General features: G+C 46.6%; 1 protein-coding gene across 2 annotated transcripts in view; it reads left to right on the plus strand.

Moving 5' to 3' along the window:
• Positions 1–253: 253 nt before the first annotated feature.
• tmem269 (transmembrane protein 269) overlaps positions 254–21,847 on the plus strand; it is a 214,915-nt gene continuing 193,321 nt past the window's right edge. The window contains exons 1-2 of one of the 2 annotated variants that reach the window (XM_038773469.1): positions 254–493; positions 17,483–17,542. In XM_038773469.1, coding sequence (XP_038629397.1) covers positions 17,518–17,542 — 25 coding nt within the window. In that variant the 5' untranslated portion in view covers positions 254–493; positions 17,483–17,517. The remainder of the gene's footprint in view (positions 494–17,482; positions 17,543–21,847) is intronic. The other variant, XM_038773471.1, reaches the window with a different exon arrangement.

The raw sequence follows: 21,847 nt of genomic DNA on the forward strand, positions 1-21,847 counted from the left end.
GGTGGTGATGAGTTGCCTTTTAAACCTCAGCAAGTCAGTGTGGCGTAGGTACACCCACCGTGCTGCTCGGGATGGAATGCCAGGATTTTGACCCAGCGATGTTTTTTTTTTGTCTGCGGAAGATGATCGGCGGCAGAAGGAATTCTTGAAAGAAAAAGAGGCGTCGAACTCAGCCACCGCCGCCTCCCTCCAGGCCGGCCGCTCGACCAGCCTGGCGCCGGCGCACACCTGCCGTGCGCGCGTGCGGCCCCTCCCCCTCCCATTTCGCCGCTGGAAGCCGGTGCGCGCGGCTTGAGCCCAGGCGGCCCCGAACCGTTTTTAATCGAGAAGCTGCCGGAGCCAGAGTCAGTGCGGCGGGTGGACGGGGCAGGGAGTGGAGGCACGCTCTCTGTGTACGCCCCTCTTCAGACAGCGTCTGTCTCATCACCCCCTTCCTCCCACCCCGCTCCCCCCCCCAAAAAAAATCCTCAATCGTCCTATCATATTTTTTAAGGTAAGTTATCTGATTCATCCTTCATTCAGCCTCAAACGACGACGGTTATGCTTATTTGCTGTTGTAAGATAGCAATGTTGTTAAATGGCAATTCTCCCGCTTCCAAGTCGTGGGAATGAAACGCTTGCTGGTTGACGTCCCTCAGAAAGAGAAGAAAGAGCCGGCAGGAATTCAATCGTCGGTTTGAGCGAGTCGAAGAGGGAGGGGGGAGGAGAGGAGGAGGAGGAAGGGGGAAGGGGGGGGGGGGGTTGGCGTGTTTTATTTTTTGTTTAAATGTGAGGAGATGCTGGGGTTTGTTTTAAAATTTAAAGTCACGACGACGACGACGAAAAAACGGCTGAGATTCTGGTTCTCCCCCCCCCCCCCCCCCGTTTAGAGCCGAGCGTCTGCCCGCTCTTTTCTGCGCGGCCGGTTTGAGAGGGAGAGAGGGGGGCGTCCACGACCACCCTTCACAGCCCCGTGTGGCCGGGCGGCTTTTTTTTTCTCTCTCTTTAATATCGGGGGAGGTGGTTTCCCCCCACCTCTCCCTAACTGCGATGGTCATGATGCTGAGCTAGTGGGTCGGCTTTGCTTTGGAGCCAGGTGTGATTCCTGTGGATGGGAGGGAGGTCGGGGCTGTTGTAGCAGGCGCCCTCTTTCCCCCCCCCCCCCCCAATAAAGTGCGGGACAGTCGAACTTGTTGGATTTAAAAGCAAATGCTGTAGTTTCGTCGAGTGTATTTTTTTTCGTCGAGTGCATTTTCCTGCCTCCCCCTCTCCAATGAACACGGTGGGACAGCGACTCTGGCACCCCCGCCCCCCCCCCCCCCCTTCAAAAACAACAAATCCCATCCATAGAATCCCCACAGTGCAGAAGGAGGCGTTCTGCCCATCGAGTCTGCACTGACCCTCTGAAGGAGCATCCCACTCGCTCCCTATCCCTGTAACCCCACCAAAGCCCAGGGACAATTTAGCCTCCCAATCCACCTAATCTACGCATATTTGGACTAATAGGCGCATCACTAATATGTGCATCAATTCGTTTCTAGTTCTTTAAGAATTATATATTAACATAATACCATCCTATCCCCGATGGCAGGTATCATTGTCTTTCATACACTTTTCCAATGTACTATCTTGGTTAATTATTTGACGCTGCCATTTATTGATAACTAGAGTTGATGGGCATGATTTAACGGAAACATTTCTAAGTCATTTTGGTTGCGATTGGTGGGTGTTTCTCGGCAGCCACATTGGCAGGATCGTGGCCTGTATTTAACAACACTTAGTGCTGAAAATGTGCCTCCCACGAGGGTCTCGCCATTACTGGCTGTCTCATCTGATTCATCAGACTCTTGCTTCAGTGTATCTCCTCTAGCAAGGGGGGGTCTGCTTTTTTTAACGCTCCCTCACCACTCACTATCAGTCAACACAGAAGCATAGCAGCTTGCAGCTCTTGCTTTGGGGATGCTGGCCTGGAGTCCTCAACACTGTGTGAATGAGAGGCTGGAATCCTGTTTCCCCCCCCCCCCCCCCCCCCCCCCCCCCACTCGAGGGGGGTCACCAATACTGCCTGGGAGACAGAGTGGCAGCCACTTCCAGTGGAGGCATCATGACCAGAAGGACCAGCGTCCAATGTCAGAAGTCCAACCACCTCTACTGAGCTTCAAGGGTAAGTTACCACTTCTCTCCTGGCATCAGTTCTCCCCTCAAATTCCCAACCGCTCTTCCTCCTCAAATCACTGACTGACACCTTGCACCCTCCCCACATCCGATCCTTGTACTTGTTGCTCAGCACCCACCAGCACAATTTATTCATGCACAATTGCAGTGTCCACCCATGCCACCTTCTATAGACCCCACCCCCCGATCCATCAAGTGTGCAGCTCACAAAGCCCTCTCTTTGTCCCCACAGGAGAAGATAGCCATATAATAAACAGGAAAGGACCAAGGTGTGGTTGGGGGGGGGGGGGTGCCGGAGTACCAGAGATCTGAATTCTCATCCCCTATGAGGAATGGGCCCTGGAAATCGCAGGGTTGTCTGAGGAGAGAGCAGTCACAGACAGCGAGGTTGGCCTGTGCTGCAGAGGTGAGGACCCACTGCCCCTTCACCCAGATGGCATGACTCGAGTGAGTTCATGTCTCTCAAAATGTTCCTTCCCTCCCATCAGCCACATGTCCATTCTCTCACAGGATCCCCATCTGATGGGGCCCGGCCATCTGGAGTGTTGTCTTCTCCCCCCCCCCCCAATCCAAGAGGCCACCTCGGGGGAGAGGTCTGAGAAGAACACGGGAAATGTCATAGCTATCACCTTCCACCAGTGCAGGGACACACACCTCGGGGTGCCAATTATTGCCCTAATCCATCTAATCTCCATCATCAGCAAAGTAATGGGTGACATTAGTGGACAGGCGTCTAGGGCACAATCTGGTGAGCACCACAGTAGCTGATGCACATCAGTTGCAGGCAGCAACATCCAAGGAAGTCAACAGTCGGAGGTCTGCTGGATCGCAGGACTCAGTTGCCGAGCCTCTGGGCAAGGTTATCCCAGAGCTGATGCAGATGCTAAGCGGTGCTGTGGATGGGATGACCATGACATTCTAGCCTGATGGACAGCTGGGTCTTCAGGGTTTGCAGCAGCCCCCTGCACATGGGGTGCCGCTTCCAGCCTGCGTTGATGCTGCTGCCTTCACCGGCGTCTGGCTGCCACCAGCACCACATGGGCAGCCCCTGCTGGACCTACACCATCATTCAATTTTGGTATCCGTAAAAATTGGAGGATTGAGACCAAGAATCAGTTAGGGCTTCCACCCCGGGAACCTCCAATCCCCTAGCCTCCTCCACCCTTGCGTGTCTCATCTTGCCATCAACTGAGTCTGTTGTGCTGGAGAACCTCACTCTGCACCACATCACTAGCCCCAGACCCCTGTCCGGAGCATTAGGGAGACCATGCTCGGGTGATCTCCTCTGATCCACACACTCGCCCTGGCTCGCGAGGATATCCCCAGTGCTGAAGCCCAGCTCTTAAGGTTTGATTGTTGTCTGCTGCCTTGATGGTGCTGATGCATCCAGAGGTCCGGCAAACTGATCATCAGCATATAACCAAGAACAGGGCTCTGTCCTGTGAGTTTCTGGTAGGACAGACAGACAGCAGTATAGTTGCCCCTGTTATGGGTCTCCACAATATTTAAAGATGGCTTGAAGGCTTCACAGACGAAAAGACGCTCATCCCCTTGCCCAGAGGCAACCCCTAACTTGGAATGCTTCAACTCCCTGACAAAGCCCAGACACTGGCAGCAATTCCAGTGCCTTTGAACAGCATGCCCGAAAATGGCACTCCCCTTTGTAGTTCTCCTCAGTAGCCATTGCGCCAGTTTCACACTTTTAAAAAGGAGTACTAAACAACTCCGCATGATGTCTCGCTTGGGAGACGGTTAATCTCGCTAATGAGATTGAAATTCATGCAAATTAGGGTTACTGATAAACTCGCCATTTTGGGCAAGATCTGTAACTCGCCGTCAGGAGCAGTTTTCCCTTGATGAATCTATAGTTCCTGGGCGCGATCTAAAGGCCATGTCGTGCCAGGCGCGAATCCAAGCAAGCTGGTTAGATCACCAGCGAGTCCGAAATCAGGAACCGTGCTAGGCGCTGATCGGTTTCTGATCTAACCAGCCCACTGCCATTTGCAAGATTCGGATCCTGCTACAGTGTGACGAGAAACCGATCATCATTTAAGGACAACCTCCATCCCATTAATGGGAAGGACTCTTTATCTGACAGTATCCCATCATCTAACCGGCTCCCCAGAGAGGGGGCACAAGGGCACTGATTAGTACCACACAACCGTGGACCAGGCATCATGGCATCTGGGGGTCTCTTGGGTTATCGGAGGCCCCAGGGTAATTGGGTATACTGTAGGGTGGGCCCCTGGCCCTGCACCTTGGATGAGCACCTTGACACTGCCAGGCTGGCATCCCAGGTACTGCCAAGGTGCCTGGGTTGTACCGCAAAGCCTCACACGGTGGCACTGCCAAGATTTGGTGCCTGAGGGGGCCTGTCCCCATAAAAGGGGCTATGAAGGGTGGTGGGGGTGCAGGGTGGTTATGAAGGGGTCTTTGAAAGGTTGGGGGAGTGAAAGGTGGGCTTCCTGGAAGGGGGCGTGGGAAGGCTTGGGTCACTGTCTGTGCGGAGTCTGCATATTCTCCCCGTATCTGCGTAAGTCCAGTTTCAGATGGATGTCCTCCAGTTGAATTTTTCTTCTAGTTGGATGTCTTTGCTTTCAGTCTGTAGTGGCTTTCACTGTGGATTCAACAGGGTGTTGAGACTTCTCTGCAGACTCATAAACAGCAGGCAGAAACATTTGGGAGACAGAGAGAGAGCAACAAATAGCATCTCCTCTTAGCATCCAGGAGCTTTCTCTCAGGTTCTCTGAAAACACCCCACTTGCCAGGACCCAATCGCTATCTGCAGCCAGCCTTGACCAATCCACTGACCACCAGCCAACCAATCAAACCAAATCCCTCCCATCTCTCAGGTGCTGTAAAGACTTGAGTTCTTCTGTTCCACATCTTCACTATTATTTTGCAATTTAGTTCCTCACTTCCCCATCTCAACTTAAAAGTATGTCCCCATTAAAGATCCATGGACCAAAAACAATAAAGTAAAAAAAAAAATAGGGAATCACAGGAAGGACCCTTGCAGGAGGAGTGGCCACAGCATGGTCTTTGTGGTGATGAAGTCCTGTTTTCAAACAGATACCTTCCATTGTGCAGTGTGACACTAATGTACTAGATGGAATAGATTTGAAACCAATCCAGCAGCTAAAAGTTGGGCATCCATGAAGTACTGTGGGCCATCAACAGCAACATAAATTGTATACAAGCACAATCTGGAACTTCGTGGACCTGGCACCAATGGAAAGTGCGGGCAAGCATACCAGGAGCAGGACCCAGCAGATGTAAAAATGAGGTACTCCTGGTGAAGCACTGTTGATGACTCCTTCCAAGACTTTGCTGATGATGGAGAGTAGACTGATAGGGTGGTAATTGGCTAGATTGGATTTGTCCTGTTGTGTACAGGGCATATTAAGCAACTCACTGGCGGAGAAGGCTCCACAAATATCCCCATCTTCAATAGTGGAGGAGCCCAGCACATATGTGCAAAAGATAAGGCTGAGGTATTTGCAGCAATCTCCAGCCAGAAGTGCCGAGTGGATGATCCATCTCTGTCTCCTCCAGAAGTCCCCAGTATCAGAGATGTTAGACTTCAGCCAATACGATTCACTGCATGTGATAACAAGAAATTGCTGAAGGCACTGGATACTGCAAAGACCATTGGTTCTGATAATATTCTGGCAATTGTACTGAAGACTTGTGCTCCAGAACTTGTCGCACTCCTAGCCAAGCTATTCCAGTACAGCTACAACACTGGCAATGTGGTAAATTGCCCAGGTGTGTCTGTACACAAGAAACAGGACAAATCCAACCAAGCCAATTATCACCCTAATCCATCTAATCTCCATCATCAGCAAGTAATGGAAGGAGTCAACAGTGCTATCAAGGGGCACTTATTCGGCAATAACCTCACGGACGCTCGGCTTGGGTACCGCCAGGGTTCCTCAGCTCCTGACCTCATTACAGCCTTGGTTCAAACATGGACAAAAGAGCTGAATGCCAGAGGTGAGGTGCGAGTGACTGCCCTTGACATCAAGGCAGCATTTGACAGAGTATGGCATCAAGGAGCCCGAGTGAAACTGGAGTCAATAGGAATTGTGGGGGGGGGGGGGGGGGGGGGGGAGGAGAACTCCGCTGGTTGGAGTCATACCTGGCACAAAGGGAGTTGGTTGTGGTGGTAGGAGGTCAATCATCTCTGCTTCATGGCATCACTGCAGGGGTTTCTCTGGTCAGTGTCCTAGGCCCACCCATCTTCAGCAATGACCTGCCATCCATCATAAGGTCAGACGTGGGGATATTTGCAGATGACTGCACATATGTTCAGCACTATTTGTGACTCCTCAGATAATGAAGCAGTCCGTGTCCAAATGCAGCAAGATAGAACATAGAACAGTACAGAACAGGCCCTTCGGCCCTCAATGTTGTGCCGAGCCATGATCACCCTACTCAAACCCACATATCCACCCTATACCCATAACCCAACAACCCCCCCCCCCCCCCATACCTTTTATTAGGACACTACGGGCAATTTAGCATGGCCAATCCACCTAACTCGCACATCTTTGGACTGTGGGAGGAAACCGGAGCACCCGGAGGAAACCCACGCACACAGGGGGAGGACGTGCAGACTCCACACAGACAGTGACCCAGCCGGGAATCGAACCTGGGACCCTGGAGCTATGAAGCATTTATGCTAACCACCATGCTACCCTGCTGCCCCTATCCATGGACAATATGCTGCCCCGATCTGGACAATATCCAGGCTTAGGCTGACAAGTGGTTACATTCGCACACAAGTGACAGGCAATGACCATCTCCCACAAGAGAGGATCTAACCATCACCCCTTGACATTCAATGGCATTACCATCGTTGAATCCCCCACAATCCACATCCTGGGGGTTACCGTTGATCAGAAACTGAACTGGACTAGCCACATTAATACTGGCTAGCAGGGCAGGTCAAAGTCTTGGAATCATACGGCGAGTAACTCGCCTCCTGACCTCCCCAAAGCCTGTCCACCATCTACAAGGCACAAGCCAGGAGTGTAATGGAATACTCTCCACTTGCCTGGATCAGTGCAGAGCCAACAAGACTTGAGAAGCACAACACCATCCAGGACAAAGCAGCCTGCATGATTGCTCCTCCTTCCACAAACATTCAAACCCTTCACCACTGATGAACAGTGGCAGCTTGTGTACCATCTACAAGATGCACTGCAGTAACTCACCAAGATTCCTTCGACAGCACCTTCCAAGACCACTACCATCTAGAAGGACGAGCAGCAGATATCTGGGAAACCCAATACCTGGAGGTTCCACTCCAAGTCACTTACCACCCTGACTTGGAAATAATAATAATCTTTATTGTCACAAATAGACTTGCATTAACACTGCAATGAAATTACAGTGAGAAGCCCCTGGTCGCCACATTCCTATTCGGGTACACCGAGGGAGAATTCAGAATGTCCAAATTATCTAACACGCGTCTTCAGACTCCACACAGTGACCCAAGCCGGGAATCGAACCTGGGACCCTGGCACTGTGAAGCATCAGTGCTACCCACTGTGCTACCATGCTGCCCCAATATATTGCTGCTGCTTCGCTGTTGCTGGGACAAAAGCCTGGAACTTCCCACCATTAAAAATGGTGTCCCGATCTCCGAGGAACCAAAAATGATCCCGGACCCCCCCCCCCCCCCCCCCCCCCCCCCAAAGGGTGCCTTTTTGCATGGCTCACTCATCCCACCACTGAGAATCCCACCCTCATTGAAAGTGTTATTAAGGCTAGAGCCATAGTAAAGTTATGGTGCAGAAAGAGGCCATTCATCCCATCATGTCTGTGCTGCCGGGAATAGAGAAAAATGAAACTAGCCACGCATTTTTATCCTATTTTCAGGACCCTGGTCCATAGCCTTGTAGGTTACAGCACTTCAGATGCAGATCCAGGTACTTTTTAAAATGAGGTGAGCATTTACGCTTCAACCACCAATGTAGGCAATGAATTCCAGATGCCCACCATCGGGTTGAAACCTTTTTCCTCTTGTCCCCTCTAGTACTTCTACCAACCACCTTAAATCTATGCCCCTTAGTAATTGACCCTCAGCTAGGGGAAAAAAGTCTTTCCTGTCTACCCTGTTTATATCCCTCATAACATACACCTCAATTAGATCACCCCTTAGCTTCCTCCGTTCTAAAGAAACAACCCTAACCTATCCAGTCTCCCCTCATAACTGTAATTTTCAAGTCCTGGCAACATTCTTGTAAATCTCCTCTGCACTCTCTCCAGAGCAATGACCTTCTTGTAATGTGTAGAGAACTGTACAAAAAACTTTATTGTGGCCTAACTCAACATTTTATATAATTCCATCATTGCATCCCTGCTTTTGTATTCAATACCGTGCCCATCTTCTTGACCACCTTGCCCATCTTCAAGGGTCTGTGGGCATGCACACCAACATCTCTCACTTACTCAAATTCTTTCAATATCTTCCCATTTATTGAGTATTCCCTTGCATTGTTTGTCCTCCATAACATTATCTCACACTTTTCCGGATAGAATTCCATTTGCTTCTTCCCTGCCCACTCAACCAAACCTTTGATATCATTCTGGAGTTGACAGTTATCCTCTTCATTGTCAACTGCACTGCCAATTTCTGTGAAATCTGCAAATTTCCCAATCATGTCTCCCACATTAAGTCTAAATCATTAATATATATACAATAAACAGCAAGGGTCCCAACACTGACCCCTGTGGAACACCATTGAAAACTGTTTTCCATTCTCAAAAACATCCAGCAACTAATACCCTTTGTTTCCTGTCACTGAAGCAATTTTGGATCCAACCTGCCACTTTCCCCTGTATCCCATGAGATCTGACTTTTCTGACCAGTCTGCCCTGTGGGACCTTGCCAAATGCCCAACTGAAATCCATGTAGACAACATCCACTGCACTTCTCAATCCTCTTTGTTACTTCCTCAAAAGAGATTTAATAATGGGAAATGAGGCAATGGCTGAGGAACGGAACAAGTGTTTTGGGTCAGTCTTCACATTGGAAGACACAAATAAAATGCCAGTGACTGATGGAAATGAGGCTATGACAGGTGAGGACCTTGAGACGATTGTTATCACTAAGGAGGTAGTGATGGGCAAGCTAATGTGGCTAAAGGTAGACAAGTCTCCTGGCCCTGATGGAATGCATCCCAGGGTACTAAAAGAGATGGCTAGGGAAATTGCAAATGCACTCGTAATAACTTAACAAAATTCACTAGACTCTGGGGTGGTCCCAGCTGATTGGAAATGAGCAAACGTGACACCTCTGTTTAAAAAAGGAGTTAGGCAGAAAGCAGGTAATTATAGGCCAGTTAGCTTAACTTCGGTAGTAGGGAAGATGCTGGAATCTATCATTGTTATGGGAGCGGCGTTTTCAGAACCCCAAAATGTATCATGGAGTTCAACCAACCTCTCCCTTTAATGTATCGTTGCTTTTGAAGCACACGGCTTGGTCTCCAGGTGTGGTATTACAATTATGGATACGTGGGTTTTTAAACAAAAAATAATGTTTATTCCATGAATTCAACTTAACCTTTTTAAATAAACATTGGATCACTTAACACCCCTTACTTCAAAGATAACCCCAAAAATAATACAACACTAAATAATCCCTCAAAATGTTCCTTCAAACGTCCAAAAGACTTAACACCTTTTAAACAGAAACACATCAGGTTAAAGACCTATTATGAGTATAAATTACCCAAATGATTCCAAGATAGTCTTTCCTGGCAGAGATCACAGCAGAATCCAGCTCACTGCAAACACAGACACACCCAAGCTCTTTTTCTCCATGCAGCTCTCAGCAAACCGGCCAGGCACTTTTCAGCTGCTCTCTCAAACTGAAACTAAAAGCAGAAGTGAGCTCAACTCGGCTACTCCCACCCTCTGACATCACTTCAGTAATATGAGCTGCTACATTTCTTAAAGGTACATTGCTTAAACATCCATTTCTTCAAGGTACTCTCACATGACATCATCAAGGAAGAAATAGCGAGGCATCTGGATGGAAATTGTCCCATTAAACAGACACAGCATAAGTTCATACAGGGCAGGTCGTAATTGTGGAATTTTTTGCACATTACCAGGTAGACAACGGGGAGCCAATGGATGTGGTATGTCAGGATTTTCAGAGAGCTTTTGACAAGGTGCCACGCAAAATGTTGATGCATAAGTTAATGATGCATGGCATTAAGGGTAACGTAGTAGTATGGATAGAGGATTGGTTAATTAATAGAAAGCAAAGTGGGGATTAATGGGTTTTTCACTGGTTGGCAATCAGTAACTAGTGGTGTCCCTCTGGGATCAGTGTTGGGTCTGCAATTGTTCACAATTTACATAGATGATTTAATGTAATGTAAATCGCTTATTGTCACGAGTAGGCTTCAAATGAAGTTACTGTGAAAAGCCCCTAGTCGCCACATTCCGGCGCCTGTTCGGGGAGGCTGTTACGGGAATCGAACCGTGCTGCTGGCTTGCCTTGGTCTGCTTTCAAAGCCAGCGATTTAGCCCAGTGAGCTAAACAGAGTTGGGAACCAAGTACAATGTGTCCAAGTTTGCAGATGACACTACGATGAGTGGTAAAGCAAAATGTGCAGAGGATACTGGAAGTCTGTAGAGGGATTTGGGATAGTTTTTAAGTGAATGGGCTAGGGTCTGGCAGATGGAATACAATGTTGACAAATGTGAGGTTATCCATTTTGGTAGAAATAACAGCAAAAGGGATTATTATTTAAATGATAAAATATTAAAACATGCTGCTGTGCAGAGCGACCTGGGTGTCCGAGTGCATGAGTCGCAAAAAGTTGGTTTGCAGGTGCAACCGGTAATTAAGAAGGCGAATGGAGTTTTGTCCTTCATTGCTAGAGGGATGGACTAGGGCGGTTATGCTGCAACTGTATAAGGTGTTAGTGAGGCCACACCTGGAGTATTGTATTCAGTTTTGGCCTCCTTACCTGAGAAAGGATGTACTGGCGCTAGAAGGTGTGTAGAGGAGATTCACTAGGTTAATCCCAGAGTTGAGGAGAGGTTGAGTAGACTGGGACTGTACTCGTTGGAATTTAGAAGGATGTGGGGGGATCTTGGAGAAACGTATAGAATTTATGAAGGGAATAGATAGGATAGATGTGGGGAGGTTATTTCCACAGGTGGGTGAAAGCAGAATTAGGGGGCATAGCCTCAAAATAAGGGAAGTAGATTTAGGACTGAGCTTCAGAGAAACTTCTTCACCCACAGCGTTGTGAATCTATGGAATTCCTTGCCCAGTGAAGCAGTTGAGGCTCCTTCATTAAATGTTTGCAAGATAAAGATAGATAGTTTTTTGAAAAACTGTTACGGTGTTCAGGTAGGAAAGTGAAGCCGAGTCCACAAAAGATCAGCCATTATCTCATTGAATGGCGAAGCAGGCTCGAAGGGCCAGATGGCCTATTCCTGCTCCTTGTTCTTGTGTTCTTATTATGTTCTGAAGTTCCTAAGACTAACTCCCCGAACAAAACCATGCCCTCTGTCCCTGATCAATCCATGCCTTTCTGAGATATCCTTTTGTTGCTCAGGCTTTTCCGACATTCTCCTACTTTTGTCATTTTAAAGTACTACTTACTCAGCAGATGCATGAACTTCATGTATTTTTTTTCTTTGAAAATATTTTATTGAGGCATTTTAAATTTCAACAATTTTCAACAGAACCAAAACCACAATCCTTCCCCCCACTCCCCCCAGCACAAACCCCAGCCAACGTGGCATCCTCCACAAACCGTCTCCGGGATACCAGGGAGGCAAAGGCCAGGACATCGACCTCTCTCACCCCCCTGGGCTCCCGGGTCTTCCAACACACCAAAGACTCGCTACCTCTGGACTCGGCACCACCCTAACTTGTAAGACCTCTGACATGACGTCAGCAAACCTCTGCCAGAAACCCCTCCTCGGACATGCCCAAAACATATGGACATGATTTGCGGCCACACCTATCCTCCACCTCCAAAAATAATCTGCTCATCCGGGCCACAGTCATGTGTGCCCTGTGGACCACCTTAAACTGTATCAGGCTGAGCCTGGCGCACAACAAGGATGCATTAACTCTCCACAGGGCCTCCTCCCAAAACCTGGCCTCCAACTCCCCACCCAGCTCTTCTTCCCACTTTCTCTTCACTTCCCCTATTGGGGCTCCCTCCCACTCCATCAGTTCCTTCTAGATCTCTGAAACCTTCCCCTCTCCTACTCCTAAATATCTCGATTCCTGCCCGCCGCCACCTCCAAAACGCCCCCACTGGAGCGAACCGGTGGTTATCGCATATCGGTGCCCACAACCGAGATCTTTGCATTCACTTTTTTGAAGAACGACTTGGAGATAAAAATTGTGAAGCTTTGAAAAACAAACAAAACCTCGTGAGGACTGTCATTTTAACCGTCTGAACCCGCCCTGCCACTGACAACGAGAGTGCATTCCACCTCCAAAAGACCCCCCTCATCTGATCTACCCTAATTCAGTTTATGCAGCTGCTCACACTCCCGTGCCACCTGGATACCTAAATATCGAAAGCTTCCTCCCACCACTTTGAACGGCATCTCACCCAATCTCTTCTCGTGTCCACTCGCCTGAATCACAAAGACCTCACTCTCTTACCCATATTCAATTGGTATCCCGAAAAACGTCCGCATCCCTCTTAAATATTCCCATAATCCCTCCAATCCCCCCAGCAGGTTCGATTATGTACAGAAGTAGATCATCTGCACAGAACGAGATCCTGTGCTTACCCCCCCCCCCCCGTACTATTCCCTGCCAGACCCTTGACGCTCTCAATGCCAATGTCTTTACAGCCAAGACGAACAACAGTGAGGAAAGTTGACATCCCTGTCTCGTCCCCCGGTGCAACCTGAAGAAATCTGATCTCACCCGATTCGACCGCACGCTCGCCACCGGTGCCTGGTATAGCAACCGGACCCAGTCCACAAATCCCTGTCCAAACACAACCCGTCAAAGGACCTTCCATAAGTATTCCCACTCCACTCAATCAAAGGCCTCTGCGTCAATGGCCCCCACCACCTCAACCTCACGCCCTCCTGATGGCATCATGATTACATTAAGCAACCTCCTAATGTTGGTCGCCAAGTGCCGCCCCTTAACGAACGCCGTTGGGTCCTCTTACCCCGGGACGCAGTCTTTAATCCATGGGGCCAGGATCTTCGCCAATAGCTTGGCATCCACATTTAACAGGGAGATCAGCCTGTCCAACCCACATTTTTCCAGGTCCTTATCCCGCTTTAAAATGAAGGGCGATCAATGCCTGTGACGACGTCGGAGGATGCACTCCCAACTCCTCTGCTTCATTGAAGGCCCTTACCAATAGCGGTCCCAAAAACCCAGTGAACGTCTTATAAAATTCCACTAGGAACCTGTCCGGTCTCGGGGTCTTGCCCGATTACATCGCCTCCAAACCTTCTACTACTTCTACAAGGCCAATTGGGGCCCCCAGACCCTCCACCAGCTCTTCATCAACCTTCGGGAACTTCAACCCTCCCAGAAACCTCTTCCCCCACTGGGGGTTCCGACTCGTACAATTTGCTGTAAAACTCCCTAAACACCCCATTCACCCCCACCGGTTTCAAGACCATATTCCCACCTGCGTCCTTCACTTTCCCAATCTCTCTCACTGCCTCCTGCTTCCTCAACTGGTGCGCTAACATCCTGCTCGCTTTCTCTCCATATTCCGCCCCTCTCACCCTTTGCAACTGCCCTACCGCCTTGCCCGTGGATGACAACCCAAATTCCATTTGCAATATTGGTCGTTCCTTTAACGACCCTTCCTCCTGGGCCTCTGCATATCTCCTGTCCACCTGCAGGTTTTCCTCCACTAGCCTTCCTATCTCCACCCAACACCCATTCTGCCTTCTCCCTGTGTGTCCCGATCGAAATAAACTCCCCCCATACATTGCTTTCAGTCTTTCCCAAACCGTACCTGCCGAAACCTCCCCCGTGTCATTAATCTCAACATACCCCGGATGGCCCTCCTCACCCTCTCACACACCTCTTCCACCGCTAACAGTCCCACATCAGCCTCCATTGCGGGCGCTGAGACCGTCCCCTGCTCACTCATAAATCCTCCCAGTGCAGGGCATGGTCCGACACCACTATTGCCGAATACTCGCCATCCACCGCCCCTGCTAACAATGTATTTTCCAGTGTGAAGAAATCTATATGGGAGTACACCTTGTGCACCTCAGAGTAAAATGAAAATTATTTCTCCCTCGGCCTCTCAAATCTCCACAGATCCACCCCCCCTCCCCATGTGCTCCATGAACCCCCAAGGCTCCTATGCTGTAGCCGACACCCTCCCCGACCTCGAGCTCAACCAGTCCTGTCAGTATTAAAGTGTCCCCCCCATTATCAGCCGATAAGAGTCCAGGTCCAGAATCTTCCCCAGCACCCGCCTCATAAATTCCACATCGTCCCAGTTCGGGACATAGATGTGTACCAACACCACTGGCATCCCCTTCAATTTACCGCTTACCAATATCCATCTTCAATCGCTTTTAAGTGTGCGAACATACAGGCCCTCTTGACTGGCCATTCATTCCTCACAAGTTCCACGTGACCAGCCTGGTCAAGGGGCACCCTGCCGATCAACCATAGTCCCTCTTGGGCCAGCCTCCGGCCAGTGTCCCGCACCTCCCCAGGCCTGCCCTCGGGCACCCACCATCATCGATCCTCTTCCCCTTACACTTTAAAAGCATTTCCCCTGTCGGCAGTAAACCCCCCCCCCCCCCCCACAATGACCTTCCACTTACCCTCGCCCCAACCCCCATTGCGCTTCTGTGAACTAGCCCGCCCAGCTAGCCTGGCATCCCCCACCCACCCTACCCCAAACTGATTTCCCCCCTTCCCCGCTCGAACATTAGTGCAAACAAGCAAAAACAACCCCTCCCCAAGCCCGAACAGAGACCAACCCCCCATCCCCTAACAAAGAACAAACCTGAAGCCGAAAAAGAAAGAAATGGCCCCAAACATAAGTTAACAGCAGCATCTCCACCAAAGTTCAAAGTCCTCCTGCTCCTGCCAGTCCATTGTCTTTAACAAAATCTACCACCTCCTCTGCCGAACCAAAGTACAAATCCTGGCCTTCGTATGTCACCCACAGACGTACCGGGTACAGTAGCCCAAACTTCACTCCCTTCTTGTAGAGGGTTGCCTTGACCTTGTTAAAGCTCACTCTCCTCTTGGCTAATTCTGCACCCAATTCCTGGTACCCTCGGATTTCATTGCCCTCCCAGGTGCAGCGCCTCGTCTGCCTAGCCCACCTCATTATTTGCTCCTTGTCCAGGAACCGGTGCAATCGCACCACCATCGCCCTCGGCGGCTCATTCCACTGCCCTGATCCAATCCACTGCCCGGGTCAGTTCTCCAGACTCTCCTTCCGCTGCTGGGTGAACTTCTCATTGAAGAAACTCACTAGCTGGTCCGTCGACCACTGAGCCGGCAGAGCCGCTCCCTACCCCTCCACCATTTCCACGCACGTCGCGCCCGCTCCAACCGACTGATTTCCTCTTTTTTGACCGCTTCTGGCCTTCAGCTTCATACACCAGAGGGTTAATCTCTTCTACTCAATCTTCTGTACCTTTTTTCCATCTCACATCCACCTGTTAACCGGGGAAAAGGTCTGAAAAAACCGCCACTGAATGTGCGACCACTCACTTCATGACCGCCACCGGAAGTGAACTTCACGTATTGATGAAACCACTATATTTATCCTGGCATTTGGTTAATACAGCAATCAGTCGACTAAGACTCATGTAATGATACAAAGATTTAATTTGTTCCTGTTTGAGTTGTAGAGAAATGATGACCAATTCAGCACGCCATTTCATCCTTCTCTTAATTTGATCTTTCTGAATAGTGGCATGAAATGCTACATAGATCGTGGCCCGTAAGCTCTGAACTCCAGAGCATTGTAACTGGGGGTGTACCCCAAAGATGTGCTGGGGATCCACCAAAAGTCCCCAGACAAGGATTGTCTGGAAAGTTCAGACTATTGTTGTCTTGAACTTGAAGCCATCCAAAACCACAATATAAATCACAAACTTTGGATGGTTCTTATTGTCTTACCAGAATAGTTGTATGGGAAAATTTTAGAAGAATTAAAAACACTTCCAACTCTTGGTAACTATTGCCCTACTCACTCAAAAGTTCTCCTGTTGTGTATGCTGGTTTGTCTGCAGATAATCAAGGGTCATTGATGTCCACCTCTGTTGTGACCACATGTATGTTTCACGAGGATCTTGAGATATGGGGTTGTCCTATGAGGAGAGGTTGAATAGTCTAGGCCTATGTAGCTAATGTTTATAAGAATGAGAGATGATCTAACTGCAACATAAAATTCTTAAAGCTAAATGTTTGCCTAGCTGGGGACTCAAAATCACAGGGTCGCAGTCTCAAATTGGGTTGGAAACATTTAGGACCAAAATTAAAAGGGGGATCTTTGGAATTGTCTAACACAGAGGACTGTGTATGCTTAGCCATTGAATATATTCAAGACCGATCTCAATATAGTTTTAGGTTTAAGAGATATGGAGTAGAGAAGGTAGAATTGAGATAGATCACCCATGATCTTGATGATAAGGTCTAGCAGGCTCGAAGGACCAAATAGTCTATGCCAAGTGCTGTTTCCTTTTTTTGTATCAATTGAAATGAGTACCATATAACCTGCAGCCTCTTCGCAAAGTGACTAATTGACCCTCTATCTGAACTCTTTTTGTTCTGTTTATACTGGAAGAAGCCAAGAAATATTATTTCCATGTCACCAAATCTCCACCAGGCAAACAAAAAGGCTTAAATTAATAAGAATAAGAAAATGCACTGCAAGAACAGCTCATGTTCTGTTATCTCCTCCCCCCCCCCCCCCCCACCTCATCTGCACCTTTTATGTTGGGGAAAATCATATTCAGTTGCATTGATCAATTGGCCCATTTACAGTTGGAACAGTAAGATTCAATACCTTAATTGCTTTTAATTCCAATGGTAAGTTTAAAAGTACTGATTGTTCAGATACCATAATGCCACCAACCAACAGTAACTGTCTGCAGGTCTGACCTCAATGAATTGTGCAAACTCATACTCAAATCTGAACCACAAATAAATTCATGCAGCTCAATTTTCAGATATAATTGTGGTTTTGAATTTTATCCTAGCTTTTTGATACAACTCCATTGGGGGGGGGGGGGGGATAGATGTGTTATTGTCTGCCAATTAGTGAGTTGATTCCTAATGTTACTGTCTATTTTTCTTTCTGTTTTTCAGCGGAAGATTAATCTATTTCACAAGTTTAAGGCAAGATGTTTATACTGAGCCCCCCTTCCAGTAAGTAAATATTGCCAGTCACTTAACTTTGCCAGTTGTAATAAGTAACACATAAACTTGTCTGCCGCCACTGAATTTTTGTTCTCCAGTTCGGTTGCTTTTGTTTTGGCTTGTCTATCATCTAAAACCTGTTTACCCCACCACACCCCCCTAACATTCTTTTACAGGAAGTTGTTCATTGGGTTAAATGATAAATCTTATTTTATGATATTAGGACATACTGTACGATCTAATTCCAGATGCAAACATTGAAGGTACTGGGGGGGAGAAAAAATTATTAATTGCTATAAAACAATGCTACCTGCAAACATATCTGAATACTAAAATCGTCAGCATTTTGTAAATAGTGGTCATAAAGGCTTGAATTGAAGATATCCGTTTATTCGGAGCAAGGACAGGATCAAATTCTGAAACTAGCCAAAATTGGTTTGACTAAATGTGGCCTGGATTAAAATTTGCCATTAACCATTCAATTCTTGAGTAAAATGGGGTTTTATTTTAGTAGCTCCACAACAGTGGCCACCTAATGAAACCCCTTGTGGGTAAAATTGCATTTGGTATTCCGTTCTGAGTGTGGATGTGGTCGGTGCTGGTTGGGGTCGATGAATATTGCCAACTGGGGGAGCCAAAGTGATTTATGTGGGTTGGAAGAAACCAAAGCATCTCCTACAAGAAAATAATGATCAAGTAGGTCATGTGAATTTTCTGCAGTGTAAAGTACAATAGGAGGAAAGATATTAAAACAGAACATCATGGATACCATTTGAATAGGAATTTTGAGAACTATATTGTGTTGTTGGAAGGGCCTGAAGATTTGCATTGATGGCTAGCAGTGGGTAGCTACTGCTTTACAGAGCTTCAGTTTTGATTTTCCTTAAGTTAATCCGCAAACCCTATACTTTAAACCTGAGATGTGTACAGAAAGCAATGAAAACACGTCAATATGCTGACGACGAGGGAATGTTATCATAGAACAATCGTTTGTAAGAATTCACAAAATGCCCTATTTTGATCCCTCCTTGGTATAAGAGAAAGTTAACAATTAAACTCTACCATAGTGTGACACGTATGCTTACAACGTGGCTTTTCAGTTTGATATGAAATGTTTGCCATTTTTTTAATGTGTTGAAATAAATCTTGTTTCAAATGGCATGTTTGTGGATGTACTAATCTTTTCCCCCACGTTCCCTTCTCTTCCAATCAAGCAGAACTGAAAAAATAATAATGACGTGATGTAATCAATTTGATGATCCTGTATCTTTGTGTAATATTGCTGGGGTTTTGTCACAGGAAGTGCACAAAAATTCGATTTTTAATTTTGCATGTTATCTATTTTTGTATACTCAATAGTGAAACACATGTGTATTTGCAAACGCCAATGGTGCCAGTTTGCTGGCCTCAGCATCAATTTTAAAACAGTAGATTTAGTGTAACCATCATAATTTCTGCCCCTTTCGAAGAATCATTTTCACTAAAGAGCTAGAATCCATCATTCACGTATTCAGAAAAGCATTTTTTGTTTATTTAATATCAATTGGTAACTTTTTCACTAGCTTCTGGTCCTAATGGTGAATGCTAATAACAGTGGTACAGAATAGAAGTTTCTGGCAAATGAGAAGGAACACAACATGCTGTTATACTAGCTAAAATGGCATTAGCAACCTAAGTTAATGACCATCATTGCTGAAAAATACCCTTGCACTACTGGGCTCAGTAATGTTCCCAATTGATTTCTTAGTTTTTCAATACTTGCTCATAATTGTATGCTTAATTTATAATTTTTTTTAGAAGGGGGGAGACTCACATCTACCATTGCTTTGCCAGTATTGAACTGATGTATCCTTTTTTTTACAATTCAGACCTGGTCATTTAATGCAATGTTTTGCTTGAAAATGCATGACATCTAAGTGCAATGCAACTGCATTCTGTAGATCATATGCCATTTGCAGATCAGAATGTGACAAAAGCCTGGATAAGAATCTCAGCAATAAATTCAGAGCAGTGCTGTGAAAGATCAAGTAGAGTAAATGCTTCAGAAATGAGCAGATGGATGGAGGAAGTAACATTGATTTTCTTTCAGAAGGTTCCTTTAGTTTAAGGGTTCAAATGATCTTTAAGTCAAACCGCACCATTAACTTATGTTCCTGGTAAAGTAGTACACTGTACCTGTCCAATCCAGAATTCTTGGGACCAAGTCACTTCTAAATTTTCTGAATTTTAGAATGCCTAACCATAAGTGTGTGGCCAGAAAGCACCACAGATGTAAATATTTACCTGAAACACACAAGAGTGATAAAAATTGTTTTACTTATCTATCCAAACGTTCCATATTTCAGCTCCCAAAGTACTTACGCTGTGAGTCGCTTGGGTCTGCTCAAATTATTTTTGGACAATTAGTGGTCCTGAACGTTAGATTTCTAGACTAGAAAGATTACAGTGTATTTATTTTTGTTAAACAGTAGCTGTTTAGGGATTCCTTTTATACTTGCTACCTGAAACCCCCCCCACCCAACTATTGATCGATGTAATTCCCGATTCTGGATCATTCTTTGGAGAATTTGGCTTGTGCACCCGCTTAATGTAAATTAGGTCCAATATCAAGGTTTCCTCAAAACTCACCATTCAGATGCAGGATTCAAACCCTGTATTTTTTCCACCCCTTGTAGCCAAAAATGAACACATCTAATGTTGTTTGAGTCCATGGAAGAAGGTTGACTTCGAATTAATAATGACTGAGGGCTAAAACTCCAGGTGAAGCCATTGTTGGAAGCAGTTGAGGTGCTTTCAAATTTTTGTATGTATATGTCAAAACTTTGTTATGCTCTCTATAAAGATCAATAATTTTTGTAGATGAATTTCTCAAATAAGCACCAATTTATTTCTTTGGGTTAGATTTCACCTTTTAGAACTTTGACTGTGAAGTTAAGGTAAAGTTGCCAGAGTCCCAGAAAACCATAGGCTGCTTTCCCCTTTTGAGGGGTGAGTTGACTGGTAGTGATTTGACCTGAGGATCACCACGCCTCATGCGTGGGGCAAGGTTGAGAAAGTGGACCTTCATGAATAACCTCAGCCGGTACTGAAATTGAACCCTCACTGCTGACCTCATTCTGCATCACAACCAGCTGTCTAGCCAACTGACCTAAACCGGCACCACTAACGTTTACGATAACAAGTCAACAGATCAAAAATTAATTAGCAGACAACTCGTACAACAAATAAAGAAGGTACTTTTGTGTTAACTACCCAATGCAATTGCTATATGTCTTACAACCTTTTTGTTACCCACTGTACTTCTGGCAGCATAAGGACAAGTCCAAAGCTATCCCAGCTCGCCAAGAGGCTAATTTCTCCCTGCAATACTAGTATCCTTCAAAAGCCATTTCACTTGGCTTGAGTCTTCAGATCTGACTTTCACCAGTAAGCCCACCTCTGTGAGTCCTTGTTTCTCAATCTCTAAAGTTCTGTCTACTCTGTTCCCATCCTTCAAACACAAAAATAACTCGCACATCCTACTTGGTTGAGTTTTTTTTCCAAAGTCTTTCTTTGCTTTTCACAACAATAACTGCCTTGGTCCTTCACACAGCAGTAGTTGTTTTGTGTCTCTCACTGTGCCTCAACTGTTCCTTTTTTGTATGTCACTGTGTGAAAGGTTGGGAAAATGTCACTTGACATTTCAGTTAGAGGTTCACCCAATGGCAACCGGGTTACATGGGCATGTCTCTGACCAGGGGTGCTTCCAAAATTCCCAATTTTACCTTCAGTTAAAAGAGCCATTTTGAAGCATAATCATTTTATACAGTTCAGCATTCATCGTGCCATAAACGTAGGAATTGTATCTGATGAAACTAACACAGGAATTTCATCTAAAGTCACTATATTCAAGGAAATTATTACCAAATATTTCATAGCAGCAATTTGTGAAAACACTGTGCCTTTCTTTTTATTTAATGGGTGAATCTAAAAATAATTATTTAAACCTGTTTAGGCATGACCTTTTTGTTCATGCAGTCATGTTCCAAGGAATTTGTTCAAGAAGTACTTTTGGCACAGTTAAAATAAACAAATTAATCTTTATTTGTGCTAGTAATGGCTCAGTTGCAAGTGTTGTTACCTCCTTGAGGCAAAAGGTTGTGGGTTATGAACATAAGAAATACAAGCAAGACCATTTGGCCCCTTGAGCCTGTTTTGCCATTGGGCAGAATTTAGAAGGCCCTTTGCTGGGGGCGCAAGAACAGCTATGGCTGCTAAATATCGTGAAAGGGTCATAACGGGACTTGCGCTGCCAACATTTTGGTTTGAGATCTA

This window comes from Scyliorhinus canicula, chromosome 16, assembly GCF_902713615.1.
Source record: "Scyliorhinus canicula chromosome 16, sScyCan1.1, whole genome shotgun sequence".
Classification (NCBI taxonomy): domain Eukaryota; kingdom Metazoa; phylum Chordata; class Chondrichthyes; order Carcharhiniformes; family Scyliorhinidae; genus Scyliorhinus; species Scyliorhinus canicula.